We start from the raw sequence: 19,596 nt of genomic DNA on the forward strand, positions 1-19,596 counted from the left end.
ATGATTGTTGGTATTTAACCTCTGATTAGGAAAGGTTGAGTATTGACGCTGGATATGAAAGGAACAGGGGGCTGATTTCTTGCATATGTAATGGAACTGTGATAAAGTTAAATGAGGGGGATTCTTAAAAAAAAAAAAAAACACCATTGAGGATATAATGGGATATATTGATTTTTTAATGCTTTCCAAATTTGGGATATTGGAAGAATAATGGTCAAATCATACAATGACTGGGAATTCAATGGGAGCTGGACAAAATTTTGCTAGCCACTGAATTCAAAGTGTTGGTGCTGACCTTTAAAGCCTTAAATGGCCTCGGCCTAGTATACCTGAAGGAGCGTCTCCACCCCCATCGTTCTGCCCGGATGCTGAGGTCCAGCGCCAAGGACCTTCTGGCGGTTCTCTCATTGCGAGAAGCAAAGCTACAGGGAACCAGGCAGAGGGCCTTCTCGGTAGTGGCGCCCGCCCTGTGGAACGCCCTCCCATCAGATGTCAAAGCGATCAACAACTACTTGACATTCAGAAGACATCTTAAGGCAGCCCTGTTTAGGGAAGTTTTTAGTGTTTGATGTTTTATTCTGTTTTTAGTGTTCTGTTGGGAGCCGCCCAGAGTGGCTGGGGAGACCTGGCCAGATGGGTGGGGTATTATTTAATAATAATAATAATAATAATAATAATAATAATAATAATAGAGAATTCCAGAACTGCTTTCAGTGGAAGAATGAGAGAAAGACAGACGTGAAAGCAGTTTGCAAGTTTATGGCCCCCATTCATGATATTAAAAGTAATAACCAGCTAGAATTATTTGATGCATTTCTGTTGTTACAGTGATAAACAAGCTTCAAAATATCATGGATAAATGATTAAGCATACTTTCCTTGGAAGTGACAAGTATAGGAAATACAATGTTATAGTATATTAAAACATAATTATTTTGTTTAAAAAAAGAAGAAAGGAAATGCAGAATACCTGTCTGACCTTTACCAGTTTAGAAACATATTAACTTTCTTGTAGTTTCCAGTAAGACACAAGTAAACAAAGGCGGAAGCACTAATTCCAGCAGGGAACTGTCTTATCTCCAGTGCGAGTTAATATCTATATGAATCCACTGAGAGTGGTCATTAGTTTTAGGGCAAGGTGCCATCAGTGGGCCAATGACACTCAGCTCCATTTCTCCATAAAATGGAGGGGCTGTGTAGTCACAATGGGTGAGATGGATGAGGAGAAACAAGCTGAGCTTGAAACCTGGCAAGATGGAGATGCTGTGGGTGAGTGGTTTCAGTGCCCCTGAGAAACTGACCAACTGCCTGCCCTGGATGGGGTTGCACTGCCCCTGAAGGAGCAGGTTCACAGTCTGCGGATGCTATGCCCATCTTTGTCACTGGAAGCCCAGGTAGCCTCACTGGCTATCTGCGGACAGTACGACAGAAAAGACAGTTTCTGGACTAGGAAAGCTTGCCCCCAGTGGTTCAAGCTTTCGTTACTTCAGGATTGGATTACTGCAGTGTGCTCTACGTGGGGCTTTGCTTTTGCTCCTTGGATCTGGAAAACCACAGCTTGTGCAGGATGCTGACAGCGATGCGACCCTGTCAGCATCTAACACCTTTGCTCAGAGACCTGCACGGATTGCCAATTTGCTATTGGGCCAAGTTCAAGGTGTTACTATTAGTATATAAAGCCCTTAACAGTTTGGGACCTGTTTACTTTCAGGACCGCTATCCCCCATATATATATATATATATATATATATATATATATATATATATCCAATCGGCCACTTTGATCTGTGGAACTGGCACTGTTAACTGACACTGTTAATATTTTAGTGTGGCAGCACCTTCACTTTAGAACTCCCTGCCTGTTTCCATTATTCAGGAGTTTTGTTGTATCCTTTGGTGCCCAATTAAAACATTTTTGCCTATGGCAATTTAAACTGATGGACTATGTGCAGCTTGCGAACCTAACATATAGAATAAGAGAACAAGAAGAACATACGTTTAAGGAAGATTGGAAAATGTTTATTGAATATGTGGGGGCAAATTGTGTACACTTGAAAACATTGGCAGATAAATTCAACAGTGTAAATAAGTTTTGGTGGATGTAATAATGGAATACTGAATGTTTTAGTTTATGTAAAATATGCAGGGATTTATGTTATGCAAAATGAACCATGGAGCCTATCCGCAGAATCCAGACATGTGTTTTAATTTCTTTTTGGCATTGCTGATTTTAATGATATTTTGAATGTTCTTAATACTTGTTTTTACCTGTTGTTGTTTTAACTGATACTTGTAATGTTTTAATGTTGCTGGGAGTCTTTTTTGTTAAACCACTCAAGAGTTTTTGTTACAATCAAGCGCTAAAGAAATGCTGTGAAATCAAGTAACTAAATAAATTTGTAAATAAACGTAAATATTACAAACCACCCAGGAGTCTCCAGTGATCTCCACCCTAAAAGGAAACAAAATTGGTTAAGTGCTGTCCCACAACCCCTGGGATTTCTCACCACTCAGAGAAACGGAGTGCTCATAACAATATGTTTGTTAGTATACTTTTAACAGGTATTACTACTTCCCTCAGAACTATGATAATTGCTGTTGTGTGATGGGAGGCCAGTGCTAGAGGCTGCTAACAGGGAATTGTCAGCATCCTTAGCAAAATACAATTCCCAGAATGCTTGGGTGGGAACTATCAGCTAAGATGGTATAAAACCGATATAAGTCAAGTAGACAACCACAGTCTGACAACAGAAAACAAAAGGAAACACCTGGTGGAAAAAGTAAAGAGGTTAATGGCAGTATGAAAACAGAGAATGGATAGGCCTGAAGCCTTTTTGACTCACTTTTCCAATACCAATGCACTCATGGTCTTCCCAATTACAGCCCTAGCTTTATTAATGCCTCTTTCTCATTCAGATATGACCCATGGTTGAAAATTGCCTTGTCAAACATTTTAATATCCCTACATAACCTCCCTTGGCAACCAAAGTGAACTGGATAGAGACTTACTTTGAGGTCGAGGACATCCTGTCCTCTGCTCTCTCCTATTAAAAGCTCCCGCAAAAAATCAGGACTGGAAAACGAAAGGACTCCGCTTGAAACCTTGGAAAGCTATTGCCAGTCACAGCAAACAGGTTCACACTGCCTATTTAAAGCACTACACTACTAAACAGCCATTGCTTTCCTCAAAGGATTCTGGGAGCTGTAGTTTGCTAAGGGTACTGATAGCTGTGAGGAGGCCCCGATTCCCCTCACAGAGCTACAGTTATCAGAGCAGTTCAACAAACAATCCCACTTTACGGGGAACTCTGGGAATTGTAGGTTTGGGAGGTGAATACTGCTCTCCTAACAGCTCTCGGCACCATTAATGAACTATAGCTCCCAGAATTCTTTGTGGGGAGTCATGACTGTTTAAAGTGGTATTATAGTGCATTGACTGTATGGTGTGAATGTGGCCAGAATTAGGCTAGAGGGGACTGCTTCAATTAACTCAAAACAAAGTCAGACATATCCATTTACAAAGGTTGCCAAATATTAAGTATTCTAACCGGCCATCTAGACTTTAGGTGTGTTTTATCTGCACACTGCTTAGAGAGCTCTTTGATCAAGTAGCTAACAAGCAAATAAATAAATAGCTAGCTGCAGTTTCAATATTTGAGCACTTTGTTGAATAAACCAGGTACTTTGGGCTGGATTGTATTTTTATTATTATCGATTTTGGCCTTTGTGATTTGAAATTTCTTGCTTCTTAGGCATCCTCAGTATGGACAGTAAACGTTTTGCCCTAATGGAGCCTCACCCTCACCTATTAAAAGCTTGAACAGATTTTGGAAGCAGAATAATCCCTCATGCAAAATGAAGAGACACACAAACACCCATATAGCTGCTTAATTTTTGCTTTAATCATTCCCTTTGGTTGCTTTCTAGGCCTCAAATGGGATCTCTTTAGCGAATCTTCATCTCTGTGCGCTTGTAGGAGGTGCCAACGCCCTTGCCAGTTGCCCAGTCAATGCCATAGGTCTGCCCTTTCCGATCACCAATAGGATAGCCTCCGTTCAGGTTGGACTTATAGCAGTTGGCATACCACCAAGCTCCATGCACAGTGACAGCGCAGTTCTGTGTCCCGGTGTCATTGTCATTGTCATGGGTGGAAAAACGCAGCCCGCTGTGAAAGGTCATGGAGTCACCTGCAGAGCAGAAAGAGGGGGTGTAAAAGTGCTCTCTTTTTTCCTTTGTCTGCTGCCCATTACATTTCTCTCCCCGCCCCCCACAGCATCAGTGCCTGAGGGAGCTTCGGTCAAAGTGCCTTTTCCATGTCAGTAGGCCCTAGTGGGCTCATCTGGTTGAGAGGAGAAGCAGCCCTTTGATCAGCATTGAGCGGCTGCAGGGTGTGAGAACAACCACTTTAATTTCCCACAGTGCCCCCAATGCAGTACGGCTCCAGGGCACTGTAGGAAATTTAAATGGTAGCTCTAGGAACGGGTGGGGACAGGTAAGGTGCCAGTGATGTGTCCTGTCAGGAGCTGGAGATCTAGCTAAGTCACTTAAATAATGCAAATGGAGTGCAGTGAAAAGAGAAATCCTGATAACTGTTTACTGAGGAAATTGAACAAAGCAGTGTATAATGTGAGGAGAAAGGAACAGAGAGGTTTTGTCTTTCTTTTGGCAGAAGCCTTGTACGTCAACCAAACATACAGAGGAAAACTCCCTCAGGCCAACATAACCAATCTGAGCATGTGCTACCTCAGCAAACATCATGCTGCTCTGCCTAGTTGCTAAGCCACACCTCCCCTCTTGGCTAGCTGACTTTAACAGTAACAGAATTAACCCTTTAGTTGCACACAGGATGATTTCTGCTGTTACACTTCCAACAGCAGCCATTGCTGGAGTAACAAAACAGCAATCCCAGGTCTGGAATGAGTGAATACTAAATATGTTGGTCTTCAAAGTGACAGGGCCAGCTCAATATATTTTGCTGCCTGAGGAAAAGGACAAGATTTGCCTCCCCTCCAATTCCATGTACAACAGCTGTTGGATCATCCTTGATTCACCACATTCACCATATATCTGCCCGCAGCAGGCTAGAAAAGAGCAGCGATGGGTAACTGTTGGCCTGCCATATCCCTTCATTCCTCCCTGCTCCTGCTGCCACTGTGCTAAGCCATAGTTTGGCTCTGTGTTTCATCCAAACCCAGAGTTGTGGTTTATTTCCCCCCTACAAAAAAACCAAGAACAAACCTTGCTTAAAGTTCTTAGTTTGTTTGGAGAGAGACAAATCATGACCCCAAGTTCAAACGATGACTTAGCTCACAGCAGAGCAAGCAGGGAGAAATCTCACCAGGTGCACCAGCGCACTGCACATTCACCTTCAAACCATAGGTAAGCTTAACTATAATTAAAATGGCAGCAGGGAGCCTTCGGCCTGTGGGCCTAACTAGGCCCGCCCACCAGGCCTCTGCATTTCACCCAGACGACCATTTTAGGCAAACCATGCCGACCTGTCAGTCACCTGATGCCATCTGATATCAGAGATCCGTTATCTCCAGTATATGCACTAAATGCCTCTGACCAGGTCCAGTTCCCCACTCCTGGTTTAAAGCGGCATGCGAACCTGGTCACAGTGCGTGTGGAAAGCAGGTTTGAAGTCCCTCACCTGCAGTGCCACCCAGGAATTGCCCCAGGACAAGCTGATACTTCTCCTCTTCTCCCCTGAGCTGGAAGGACTGGTAATGAGCAAAGGTTTTGCGGTCGTCAAAGTCTACCAAGTCCACACGCAGCTGGTGCTCCCCTAAGGAAAAGAGGACAGAAATTCAGCACAACTTTGCCTTTTGCACACTTGAAAAACTTACGTGTGATGTGGCACAAGAAATATTTCCAAAGCAGCCTCTAGAAGGTTGTCCACAATGGGACGTGGTCCTCAGGCTGAAAATAAATTATTATTATTATTATTATTATTATTATTATTATTATTATTATTACCCCGCCCATCTGGCTGGGTTTCCCCAGCCACTCTGGGTGGCTTCCAACAAAACACTAAAATACAATAACCTATGAAACATTAAAAGCTTCCCTAAACAGGGCTGCCTTAAAAAATGGTTCTTGCGCCTGTCATATCAAAACACATCACTGGGTGTCTTAAAATTTTGAGCTGGGGGCTGCTATCAGAAGAGTGGGGTGGAAGAGGGTAGTGGAGACCTTGTATTTTTAAATCCTGCACAGATAGGCTGCTGCAAATAAATCCAATATTATTGTTGTGATGGAATAAAAACACAGCTCTCTTTTGCCTCCCAGAGGCTCACAATAGCATAGCAGGTCCCTGCTACTGGCCTGGAAAGAATGTTTTTCCAGATAGGGATTGGCAAAAATGTCCTTTCTGGTTTCTTTCAGATTTCCAGTCCTAAGTTCAGTTCCCCACATGTTCACATCAGTTTTGAATGAATGAATGCATTTGTGTGCGAATATACACATTTATGCACACTATTTTCCCCAATATAATGCCCTTTTGTACGTTGTTTCTAATACATTCATTTGTATGCAGTCTTTACCCTTGCACATGCACTTTTTGTACACATTACTTAGCTGGAGAACTGCACTGCAAAGTTCAGAGAAGTGTGAAGGTATGGCTGTGCAACTTCAGCTTTCATTGTAAACCAAATCTAATTTCCCCTCCACCCTTATCCCCAGATCAAAGGCGGGGTTACCGTCCCGTGTCAGGAGATGAATGTTTTCATTGCCCAGCCAGAATTCCGATAGCTGGTTCCCAAAGCCTTTCTTGTAGTCATTCCAGGTACGGTAGAAATCAACAGACCCATCCAACCGCTTCTGAAACACCTGAGAAAGAGATATAGAAACAAACATAGCAGAAAAAATGAGTACATCGCCTGTAAATGTATTGTTTTCTCACTCAGTCTCTCACATCCAGTGTTTGAGTGGCAGGGGCTATGGCCTTCTAGTTGTTGCTTGACTTCACATCCCAGCACCCCTAGCTATTGATAGGGCTGCTAAGAGTTAGAGTCCAGCAACATTTGGAGTGCAAGAGGCTTCCCACCCTAGGTTTCACAGGCATGGAAGTGCAGACCTGGAAAATGAGATCCTGGATTTGGGCTGCGTTGTGTTGGAAGGTATGGGTAGGGGATTTTTAAGGGGGCCAACTTCTGGGCTATGGATTGCAGGAGTATCAGTGTTTGTGTTTTTATTTTAATCTGCTAGTTAGTGGGTTGGAAAAACTGCCGTGTTCTCATGTTAGCGTAATGACAAAGTTTTCCATTGCACGCTCTCTCTCTCTCTCTCTCTCTGTGTGTGTGTGTGTGTGTGTGTGTCAGAGAGAGAGCTTGATTTCCCCATGTTGTATGGAATGTTAATGTTTTACATGAATTTTCTTCTCTATGTTATTTGTGTATATGGTTTTTTTCAGTGCAAATTACTTGGAGACCGTTTAGATGACAAGCGGCGAATAAGTTTAATAAATAAATTATCAAACCCAACGGGAGCAAAAAATCCCAATAACAATACAGGGCGTAGTACACTGCAGTAGCGCTGCCTTCACCTCAAAGCAGCCACTCACCAGCCAGCCCCCTCCATCAGTATCCATGTCACAGAAGACCCTCAGGGGCCAGCAGCCTGGCAGATAGATGGTGTACCAGCCGCTCAGGAACTCCCCCTTGCTCAGCAGCTCCTTGCAGCTTCTTGGTGCTGGGAGAATATGCCAAATGACAAAAGGCAAGATGAAAGGCAATGGAGGCAGGAAATGTAGCAAGCTAGGGATACCACCATAGCTTCCAATTAAATGTCATTATATGATTATTATTTATATGCCACTTAATGCCAAATTAGGCTTCTAAGCTGTTTACAAGTATAAAACCAGTTACAGATGGGTAGCCGTGTTGGTCTGCCATAGTCGAAATAAAAAAATTCCTACCTGTAGCACCTTAAAGACCAACTAAGTTAGTTCTTGGTATAAGCTTTCGTGTGCATGCACACTTCTTCAGATACTTCAGTGTATCTGAAGAAGTGTGCATGCACACGAAAGCTTATACCAAGAACTAACTTAGTTGGTCTTTAAGGTGCTACAGGTAGGAATTTTTTTATTTCAAGTATAAAACCAATGAGAGAAACACTCAGATATAAACATCTGGAATCAAAACACATAATAAAAGGATCCAATTAAAACTCTAAAATCCAGAATTAAATCCTGCTAAACCAGAACACCAATTAAATAGGCCAAGAGGTCAAAGGAATGCCTGTGCAAACAGTTCAAAAGCCAGCAGAATGCCAATACAGATGGGGGCCTCTCTTAACCAGCAGGGAGTGAATTCCATAACATCAGTGCTACCAATGAAAAAATCTGCAGATATTGATGACAGTGCATTAAGACCACTCCATAGGTTCATTTTCACTTGTTTAATGCAGCGGTTTCCAAAGAGGGTGGTACCACCCCCGGGGGGATGGGGGGGGGATTACCTAGGGTGGGGAGTGCTGGAAGTGTGAATGAGATTTTGAAAAGCTGGTATCACTGGATCAAGTTCATTGGTTTTGTTGAATTATCTAACTAATTGGTTTTAATTGGATTTTGAATGAATGTGCAATTAATTATGACTGTTGTGAATTTTATTATGTTATTATCTTCCCTATTGGGCTGTCCAAACCACTATTCTGAAGAAATATTTTTATAGGGTGGAGTAGGGAGCACTGGGGATGAGTTTGTGGAACCAAGGGGGCAGTGGACAAAAAGGTTTGGGAGCTTCTGGTTTAATGTAATATTACTGTTACTTACGACAGTTTAAAGCTCACCTTTTTCACATTGTAGATTATAAAATGTCCACACAAAAGCTGGGTTTCTCATTTTGCTATTTGTGTTTGTGAGAGTGATCTTGTTTAGTCTGTCTGCTTTTAGCCTAGAAGTGTTCCTACAGGTTGCTAATGCAGATTACAAATTTTACTCCACGTTTTTAAACTGGCCCTTGGGTAAAAGAGACATCATTTTATCTCTATGTTTTATAGCACTTCTACATTTATAAGGCGTGTGAAACTTCATTCACTGGAGCTTTTGAAGCATTTAGAAGCAGCCCCTGCTTTGCCTAATGATGTTGGGATTTTATCAGCAGCTTAGTCACGTTTCGTACCACGAAAAGCGAATGTTAAACCATATATAATGAATGAATGAAAGGAAGGAAGAAAAGCTGTGGGATTTCAAAGTCTGCCTATGCCTTTGAAGAAAGGAGTATTGTTGGAGGCTTTGAAGAGCTCACAATGGGCTTGCTTCCTTATCGTGGCAGTCCTGAGGAACTACTGTCACATAAGCAATTAGGGTAGGCAACGTGGTGCCCTTCAGATGCTGCTGGACTACAATTCCCATCATCCCTGGTGGCACCATGTTGACTACCCATGGCGTAGGTATTTGGGGGCAGTTTGTGGATCATTATATAGTACACTGTTGTCTTTGTGTACTATATGATGTATTGATGCTTTTGAATTATGGTGTTGGAGGAGACTCTTGAGAGTCCCATGGACTGCAAGAAGATCAAACCTTTCCATTCTTAAGGAAATCAGCCCTGAGTGCTCACTGGAAGGACAGATCCTGAAGCTGAGGCTCCAATACTTTGGCCACCTCATGAGAAGACTCCCTGGAAAAGACCCTGATGTTGGGAAAGATTGAGGGCACAAGGAGAAGGGGACGACAGAGGACGAGATGGTTGGATAGTGTTCTCGAAGCTACCAGCATGAGTTTGACCAAACTGCGGGAGGCAGTGGAAGACAGGAGTGCCTGGTGTGCTCTGATCCATGGGGTCACGAAGAGTCGGACACAACCAAACGATTAAACAACAACAGCATATAGTACACTAGGGTTGAAGCCCTACTTGCTTCTCTCGCCAACCCCCTACACCCTCCCTTTCCAACTCACCAACTGCTGCCCCCCTTCCTTTGAACTTTGTCAGCCCCCACCTTCCTTCCCAAACACCTGGCCAACCCCTCCTCCCTCCCTTTGCACCTCACAAAAGAAAACCTTGGACCTCACCAGGTCTCTGCAACTCACCTGGGCCCCCTGCTGGCTTGCCTGCATCTCTGTCCTCGAGTTCCTTCATCCTTTCCTCACCTGGGCCACTTGCCTGGGCTGCCCACCCTCATCTCTGTTCTCCAGATCCCTCCCCTTTGCTTCACCTAGGTTAATTGCCTGAGCTGTCCACCTGCCTCTCCTCCTCACATCACCTCGACCTGCATCTCTGTCCACTGGTCCACCTGCTGGATGGCCCAGTAGCTCGTCACACTGTAGTTCTCAGTGCCACCTGTCTGGGGCAAACTGAACTGCAACGTGACAACATCCTTGCAATTTTATATATTAGAGTTTGAGGATTATTATAAAGTTGAGCCACTAGATGGCAGAGGGTGCATTTCCCAAGAGAAGCAAGAAAGAAACTCACCGGTTTGGCAGAGGGCCAAAAGATCTCCCCGATCACCTGATATTTAGAGAAAACAAACTTGTTACTAAGCAAATCGTAACAATACACTGAAGGTGAAATGATTCCAAAACCCACAATTGGGCAATACCTTGATTAGGACTCACCAAATGTCACAAACTTGTGGCATGCTTTCCAGTTCTCCAGATGTCACCCATAAAGGGTGGGGTAGAGAGGTGAGGGAAATAGGGGGGTGGGGGGAGTGTACAAAACTTAGGTTGATGTTGTAGCCATGAGGTCAGCTGGTAGACCAAAGGGAGTCTACAGGCTAAGTTCCTCCCAACAAGTGCTGCAGGTATCAAGTTTCACACCTGCCATCCAAAATCAATCCCTGGCTTTGCTAAACTGAAGATTGCCATGCTTCTCTTTATTTCTGTTTTTGGCATATCCAGGATCTGGAATGTTTGTTTTTAAGAGGTGGGACAGATCCTACTCCCCTCACAGAGTTAGAAACCCCAAAGTGGTTTAACAAGCAATGCCTCTTCTCAGGGAACTCTGGAAACGGCAGCTCTGTGAGGAGAATTGGGGTCTCTTAACAACTCTGAGCACCATTAACAAACTACAGCTCCCAGGATTCTCAGGGGTTCCTGCCACTCCAGGAAACCCAGGACATCCCTTCAGGAAGGCAAAGCTGCTCATCACCCGAAAGACCCACAATCTTCACTTCTGTGGGAAAAGATAGGAAATGTAGTATTTCACCCTCTGTGCTAATGTCAGTGTCCACCTGAAATTAGACCCTGTTTCAACGATGGGGAGGCTCACATGTGGCCCTCGAAGCCTCTCTTTTCTGGCCCTCATCAGTCTTCAACAAGCTACACACCTTCTTTTATGCCTGGCTGGAATGTGTCCTTGAACCACCCATTTTCAGGTCACCATGATATTCTGTCATTGGGAACCACAGGTCAAGGAACTTTGCCATCCCTATATGCTCAACACTTCCCTTTCTGTAGGGATCAGCTGCACAATCCAGTTCCTCCCTGATGCAGCAGGCTTGAAGTCACCGCCCATCAGCTGACAAGCAGCGAGCAACCTTTCTCTCTGCAAGGATCAGCTGTGCTATCCATGGGGAACTTGCATGTGCAGCCGTGCCAGCTGCATCCCTAACTGTGCCACACCTGATGTTACATATTGGCCCAGGTGGGCATGGTTCGGGGGAAACAGCTCCACAGGCCAAATTGGGACCTGTGCTGGGCCAAAATTGCCCCACGGACCAGGAGTTCCTTACCCCTGCTATGCTCAGTAAAAACTTACACCCCTGGGCACAATCCAGGACTGGCTGCTTAGTATATAGGGGTATAGGGCAGGCCATGTGACACTGACAACTCTATCAGAGGAGAAAGTTTCAACCAGGGGGACATGGGGAAAACAGCCAGGCAGGTGCTTCCATTGCCCTATCATCTGCTGTTTGAGGCAGTCACCTCCTTTTGCCTACTAGTAGTCGGCACTGCACCAGTGTCACAGTTCAAAGGACAGCACAACTCCACAGAGGGGGATGGAAATCAAGTGGGAAAGAAAAACTCAACTTTTGTTTTTTTAAAAGGTAGAAATAAATAAATATCAGGTGGTACCTGAAACAAAATGTTGCAGTGTATCCCCACCTGTTAAGAGGAATGCTTTTGCTCAGGGCTTCAGAAAACTTTATAGCCATTGTGTGTGTGTGTGAAATTTCAGGAAAGGGAAACAGTCGACTGTCTTTCCCCTTTCCCAGGCTCCATTGCCTTCCTTTCTAGGACTCAGGATTGAAACCTATTGCTATAACTTGGGGTGGGGGTTCTGAACAGCTGGAAAATATGCCCCCCCCCTTTCATCCTACTGAAATAATTCTGGGAGCTGAGTTATTTAGCCTCTCAGCTCACATTCCTCCAACCCTAGTTTATCTACCAGAAACTATTAAGGGCTTGAGCACACCAGTTCCTTCTTCCGTCTCCACCTCCCACAAAATCTCATCTGACACCTGAATGCTTTCAGAAGTTCAAAGGTCCTCATCAGACCATTTGGTGTTTTGCTTTTAAAAACAATAATTTACAGGCATATATATTTCTGTGTACCCAGGGATATGCCGACCTTTAAGTATGTAGAAACGACTCACAAAAATGTAGAAACCACTCCTCCCATCATGAGCTTTGTATGATGTTCAGCATTCTCCAAGGGTGGAAGAGGCCATGGTTCATTTGTGGAACACATGCTTTTCATGCAGAAGGTCCCAAGCTCAACCATGGCATCTCCAAGTACGACTGGGGGACTCGCCTCCCACCCTCCATATGAATCATGGAGAGCTGCCAATATGGAGCTGGCAGGACCATTGGCCTGACATGGTATAAAATGGCTTTACTTACTGGCAAGAAATTAAAATCTCTTACCTGCGCATTTGTTGGAATCACCAGTTGCCTCCATCCAGGTGGGAAAACAGAGCAAGACTGCAAAAACCCTGCAACACAGCTCCAGACGCATGGCTTCCTTGTTCCTCTGTGCAATTCACTGTCTCCCTGTCCTGCTCTCCTTATAGACTCGTTGGGACCAATGACACTCCAGGTGGCTTATATTGGGAAGATTTCCCAACATGGTTCCAAGTCAAGAAAGCAGCAATAAAGAACTATTATTGGCTATTAATTTCCCATTTCCCGGAGGGTATGTGTAGAGGTGGTGAAGAGGTCATGTTTTGCCTCACCCAAACAGCATAACGTGTGCCAGACTTCAAATCAATAGTCTCTTTCTTCCTTTAAAGGAAACTGTAGCACGCACAACTTCACTTTGTGCAGAAGACTTTCCCCTTCTATTTGCCTAACGAGTAGGGGTGAAAACAACATTCAGAAAAGGCAAATTTGATACTGAGCTTTTCCTTGTTTGCATGTTCATGAGCCGATCAGGTTTCGAGTGACTGTTGGCATTTTCACAGGAGATTTTTTTTGCAGCACACACACACACAAAATCCAAAAAAACCAAAACTGAAGGGCAGCTGTTTAGAAGATGGCATTATAATGTTGCAACTGTTTCTCGAACTGTGTATTTCCTTGAACTCTGTTTTATGGAGGTGCTAAAGGAGCCATTAACATTTGTTCTCGTGTTTCTTATCTGTTTTGTCTCTCCAGTGCATGAGGACAGGATTGTTCACTTGGGGGCGGAGGGAGGTCGTAAAGCTTACTGGTTTAAGCCTAGCTTTATAAAGAAAACAGAGGTCATTTCTTAATTGCGCAAGGGTTCTCATTTCTCACCCTCAGTTCATCATGTGATGTTTTTCATTTATTTCTCACATGAAAGAGGAAACAACCCAGAGACTTTTTTAACATTGGGGAGGACAGGCAGTAAATATTTTCACCTAAAATATAAATGTTACTGGATTTTTTTTGGGGGGGGGGTTCGTGTTTCTTTTCTATATTGAGCAAGTAGCATATTTTTAAGGACACAGAATTCATGAATACAACCCATACCCTGGCCTGGAAAGTCAAGACTTCTGTGTTAGTCTGAGTGTCTCATGCCATACCCATTGACTTCTATATCACTTGTGGGCAAACACCACCCTGTGAATGTATTCTAAATCATGGAGTGGGGACTATTAAAAGCAGGTTTGGAGGGGAAGAGAGAGGATGAGGTTTGCTATGGCAGCTATACATAGCAGTAAGTCCAAGAGACCACCATGGGGGCTTGGCCTCCAAGTGCAGGGAAGGGAAGAAAGAGAAAAGGAGGGAGGGGGGAAAAGGAGGGAAGGAAAGAGAGAGCGTGGGGTGAGGGGAAGAGAGAATAAATTAGGAATGGAGAACATTTATCCTGATCCAATGCATGTTTATTCTGCAGTTAATTCTATCCAGTTCAATCCTGGTTACTTCCTAGCAAAACGTGCATATGATTTGTTTCACCTTGATTCTTTCCCAGTCTTCTTGTGGCAAATAATAAATAAATAATAGATAGAGAGATGATACATAGATAGACAGATACATTCACAGAAACAACATCCAAGTAACTTCCTCTACCCAAATACACTTTTAAAAAGCTGGGTATGATTCTGTAAAAACTAACTGAAATGGACGTTGCGTTTTGATGACTTCACATTGTGCACAACTCAAGATAAAATTCAATATCTCTGGGGGCATACAAATGGATGGTGATAATGGGTAATGAGAAGCTTTACATTTACAGGGCTCATAATTTTTCAAAGAATCAAAGCCAATTAGGTGATAAGAATAGTCCAAAGGTTCCCTGTTTGAGTTTTTATGAACCATTTTGCAAAATGAATAGTGTTTGTCCTAGGGAATTGCGGGGGGGGGGGGGGGACTTGTCACATCAGTCTGTGATTGCGAATCCCATCCCTACTAATGAGTATGTGCATATGTGGGCTTCTGTTAGGAAGGAGCAGAGCTTTTTTCCAGGGGAAACTCACAGGAACTCAGTTCCAGCACCTCTCAGGTGGGCACCATTGCCATTCTAAGAGAATGAGGGAGGTGGTCATGGTGAGTTCTGGCACCTCTTTTTCTAGAAAAATAGCACTGGGGATGAGAGAGAAATCTGATCCAGTTTGCATTTAAAAGACACAGAGAAGCTGAAACTGTTCTGCATTGAGAAACAGAGTTGTGACTTTGGTGACCCCCCCTGGAAACCTAACGGGGACACAAGATCTGTTGGAGTGTTAGTGCTCAGGAACATATACCCTAAAGTATCAATCCAGGGCACTATGGAAAATTTAAACAGTGGCTCTGTGAAAGGTCGACAGAGCTTACTAATGGGCACCCCAACCCCCCAACCCCCGCAAAATCCATTCCTGCTGCTAAGGTCTAACCTCTCCCCTCTGGCACTCTCTCAGACCAGAGCCATCATGCTGTTGTAGAAATGTACCTTTTCCAGTACTTGCATATATTTCCAGGGATGCATCACAGCGAGAACGGTGGGGACCACCTATAAATCTGATTTTATTATCCTGAAACCGCTTTGAGAACCATTATGGCTGAAGACTGCAAATAAATAATCAAGGTAAACGACTCGGAGCACAGCCTTTTCTTTAAAGGAAATAAGAAACAAGTTGCTATATTTCACTGTGCCTTTGCTTCTCGGGGGGAGGGTCCAGTACATACATTCTTTGCTCAGCTTTGCCAAACACAGCCAATGAACTCGCGCAACAAGAACACATTGCCTCCATATCATCCGATATGAAGCTCCCAGGTTCAATAGCTTTAGCTAGAGTAATATTAAGTAGTTGTTACTAGGGTGGTGGTAAGGTCCTGCCTGCCTTGGACTCTGGGTTAGCAGAGCTGTGAAGAGTGGTTTAATGAGTACATGTATTGGTTTTTATCTTGGACAGTTGGGGGAACAGAGAAGATATGTGTGTGGAGGGGTTCTTTTCTTTTTTACATTATGCATAAATTTTCACTCTTGCAAGCTGCACAGAAAAGCCACTTAGAAGTATTTCAATTAAACAAATTTTCCAGTAGAATAATGTTATAAAAGCAGTAGCTGACAAATATTACAGCAGCCTTCCCCAAGCTTGGTACTGTCTAGACGCTGTTGAACTAAAACTCCCAAAATCAATGACCATCAGCCATGTTCGCTGTGGATGATGGGAGTTGGGAGTCCGAAATATCAATGGCACCAGATGAAAGAAGGGCAGGTTACAACATTGCGGCTATAATCAAAGTTATCCCCAAATGCGTAGAAGTACGAACTGTTCAATAACAAAAACACAAAATGCGTTCCACAAATATTTTGTTTTATTATAGAGGCGTCTTCCCCCGTTGTATTTGCTGCCATTCCACAGTAAGGGGTGTTCTTTGTTTTTCCAGGGAGGCAGCTGAGAACTGGACTCTTAGAAGGATCCACTCTTTAATGGACAGACAACTTCCAATGAAGTCCAACATCGGTTGGGTTCAGCGTTAACAAGTCAGCTGCTCTGACGCAACTCCCCTGCCAGAAACTCACCCGCAAGAACGAGCATGAAGAAGACCCACCCCAACTCTCTTGTGCAAGAAGTTAACATCGCGACTCAAGTGTCTTGACATCTGCATAAGACTCTGACCTTTTAGAGTGATCTGGCTTAAACAATATTGGGTGGAGGGAGAAAGAAGTCACATGGGTGAAGTAGCCCCAAGTTCCACTGGACATTCCACTTTTGGTGCAGCATTTAAGAACAAATATACAGGACCGGCAGGTACTGAAGCAGGAGCCTTTTGGGCTTAGAATAAGGATAATCAACCAAAAGCAGGTTGCACAGAAGGGGAAAAAATAGAAAGAAAACCCCACAATCATTTGAAAGTGTCCTTAACCTCACACAGTTACATACGAAACAGATCCCTGCAGCTTGAGCTTGCTAGTATCTCATGTATATATTTATACTATTTCCGCAGCAAGTCTAAAGGGTCCAGGTATCTGAGCCAAGCATCACCCATCGTGACAATAGGCTGTTTAGGTCTGGAGCAGATCTCCCACTTCAGCAGCTCCATTTGAAGAAGAGAGAGAGGGAAAGAGTCCTGGCTCCTAATGCAGCCACAGGCAGCCTCCTCTTCTCCAGCAACTCCTCCCGCAAGAGAAACGCTTATCAAGGCAGCTCCCTGGAGATCAGCCATCAGATCCTAATGTGATGGAACAAATGAGAAGGGGGGAACACAGGGGGGTGGGGAAAACACTTCACCAGGCAAGAGAACAGACAGCAGGGGGAGCACCTAGCTCAGCCAAAATGGCAGATCTGTAACAGCGACTTCTCCCTTGCTTTCCCCTCAGCGCTGGAAACAACTTCACCTGGTAAACCAGGAAGGTGCAACTTGTGTAATTTGTGAATGGCTGGATTTCATGACATGCACGTGTCAGCACTGCCAGCTTCACCATTCACATCTTTATTTGCAGACCTCTTTAATTTGAAAATTTAGGGTTTTAATTTCAGAATTAGAGCAACTTAGACTTCTTAGCACCTTGCTCCCTGTGCCCTAGTTAGCCAGGCAGGCATCATGAAATGTGAATGGCTCTCTATTGCCAGAACCTATGCACCATTGCATCTTATCAAACATACGCCACATCAGGTGCCGTACCATTGCATGTCACTCCCTGAATGCTGTTAAATATGAAACATCAGATAAAAAAATCAATACATGGTAACATCCAAGATATGAGGCATTTGGGCACCAAATTAGATACCCAATTTTGCAGAAGAGAAGAATTAAATTGTTGGGAACAAGACCATCCCAGCGCAGTTCATACTAGCTCCATCCAACAGTGTTCAGTGCAGCTTATTCCCAGGCAACTTACTTCTGAGTAGACATGGAAAAGACTGTTGTCAGGCAGCAGTTCTATACTCACCTTCTTACAGAACGACCCTAAGCATGTCTACTAAGACATTCCCCGCTGAATTCAATAGAACATACTTCTGAAGAGGTATGGTTAGGAATGCGCTGAATCTTTGAACTCAGTGGGTTTCTCTCCTGGGTAACTGGGTATAGCATTGCAGCCTTAATTTCTGAACAGATGTTTTATCAGGCCCAGGAACCAGCGCCCCTCTAGCTACTCTCTGACTCCAACTCCCACCATCCCTTGTAGGAGCTGATGGGGGCAGAGTCCAACAACATTGGGAGGGGGAGGGGCACAGGTTGTGCACCTGAGGCATATGATTACAGTGTTAAAGCCTCAGACCAGTTCTAATGTTAAGATTTGCACTCATGGGGGTGTCTAATGGCCAGCCAAACCTGCAATGGAAACTAACAAAAAAACCCCCCATATAATACAGGGTCTTACAAGACAGATATGCAGAGACTTGTGGAGGGAGATCAGCAATGCCACATCAGAGACTATAATTACAATGGATTTTTATCATGGGCTTCTTTCAGCCATCTTGGCTGAGAAATAGGGTATAAATCTAATTTAAGAATTAGTAACTCTCATGAACATGAGTGAAAGGAACTGGGTACTTTCAAAGGAGATGTCAAGAGTTCAGTCCCTGAATGGTTGAGCCGTGATTCAGAACAGTCTCCCTCTCTGTGTTTTGATGAAAATCACACTTTCTCTTCCCCCGACCCAGCCCATTTCAGACCTTATATAAAAATTCCTTAGAAGCACAGAGATTTCTAGATATTCTGTGGTATGAAAAAAGGTAATCAGAACAAATTATCATTAATTGTATGGTTTGTTCGTGGGTTCTTGTTGTTTGGGACAGCTAAAAAGGTATCCAAGAGGAGATCATTGCATTTTGCAGTAAATCTTATCCCTTTTCTCCCAGCCCATCATCTGAAAAGCAAAACGAAAACCTGAGGTGACACTCCTGCTGTTGAGACATCTCTTGAAAATAAGACACTGTTTCCACCCCCACATGGAGGACCAAATCCTGTAAATGTCCAGTGTTTGTTTAGACACTTCTCACAGTTCAAATGCCGTTTCGTGGGTGGACAGATGCACTCCAGGAAGGGGAAGAGCAAGACCCACTCCTGGGATATTCACGCAGATTACACTCAGGGAAGGACAACTTAGGCCCTTCCGATATGGCTAGACTCCATCAGCCCCAGGAAGCACAGTCAGTGGTCAGAGATGATGGAGTCGTAGTCCAGCAACATATTCAGGAGGGCAACAGCTCCTTGTTCCTCCTGTAAATTCTGTGCTATCACTTGGGATGGTGTGTTCTCTGCCTTGGTTTTTTAAAAACAAAACCCCACACACGCACCCACCAAAAAAACTTGTGCTAAGACTTCAAATACTACAAACTGATCTGCATAATTTTGCAAACCTACCTGATTCTACCTAACTTATTTGAACTTTGCTATAATGGGGGAGGGCCAGGGTGCTGCAGCCCCCCACCTCACTGGAAATTTAAGTTTGCAATTCCCCAGGCTTCCAAGACTGCAGCATCCGTTGTTCAAGTGTTTTCAAGCAAACTAAGAAACCTACTTGCTTCCTTTTCTCTCTCTTTTAAAAAACAGAGTATTCTTCTGGGAGGCCAAATTCAGTGGCTTTTATTTGCGTCTGTGGGATTGCACAAGCACACACCACCACGGGGGAGATTGATCTTGTTTAAAGTGGAGCTCTTTGTTACTCCTGTTCTTTCCACACATTAAACACCTCCCCCAGCCTGAACAGTGCACAAGTTAAAGAACGTTAAGACTTCAGATGTGTTCACTAATGGGAAATAACTGATTAGTGCAGCAAGGCATCTAAGCAGAAGCAAGTATAGGGCCTTGTGC

At 43.9% G+C, this 19,596-nt stretch overlaps 2 protein-coding genes across 2 annotated transcripts in view; both read right to left on the reverse strand.

Moving 5' to 3' along the window:
* Nucleotides 1-3,879: 3,879 nt before the first annotated feature.
* LOC308482565 (ficolin-2-like) lies at nucleotides 3,880-13,231 on the reverse strand. The gene is made up of 6 exons (XM_081015797.1): nucleotides 12,814-13,231; nucleotides 10,418-10,453; nucleotides 7,564-7,691; nucleotides 6,701-6,830; nucleotides 5,653-5,787; nucleotides 3,880-4,186 (listed from the first exon to the last, which is right to left on the reverse strand). Exons 1-6 carry the CDS (start codon nucleotides 12,902-12,904, stop codon nucleotides 3,945-3,947), a joined length of 762 nt encoding a protein of 253 aa, XP_080871923.1. The 5' UTR covers nucleotides 12,905-13,231; the 3' UTR covers nucleotides 3,880-3,944.
* A 2,896-nt stretch (nucleotides 13,232-16,127) lies between these two features.
* CD164L2 (CD164 molecule like 2) overlaps nucleotides 16,128-19,596 on the reverse strand; it is a 39,777-nt gene continuing 36,308 nt past the window's right edge. Inside the window, exon 6 of the mRNA XM_081015806.1 lies at nucleotides 16,128-17,007. Within this exon, the coding sequence (XP_080871932.1) occupies nucleotides 17,001-17,007 (7 nt within the window). The 3' untranslated portion in view covers nucleotides 16,128-17,000. The remainder of the gene's footprint in view (nucleotides 17,008-19,596) is intronic.

This window comes from Podarcis pityusensis (genome assembly GCF_964106645.2).
Source record: "Podarcis pityusensis genome assembly, chromosome: 8".
NCBI classification, from domain to species: domain Eukaryota; kingdom Metazoa; phylum Chordata; class Lepidosauria; order Squamata; family Lacertidae; genus Podarcis; species Podarcis pityusensis.

Coding starts and splice junctions, on each gene's coding strand:
- LOC308482565 (XM_081015797.1), bottom strand. CDS start 12,904: ATGCGTCTGGAGCTGTGTTGCAGGGTTTTTGCAGTCTTGCTCTGTTTT. Junction 6,831..7,563: donor CTGATGGAGGGGGCTGGCTG/GTGAGTGGCTGC, acceptor TCTCTTTCTCAG/GTGTTTCAGAAGCGGTTGGA. Junction 4,187..5,652: donor ATTCCTGGGTGGCACTGCAG/GTGAGGGACTTC, acceptor TCTGCTCTGCAG/GTGACTCCATGACCTTTCAC.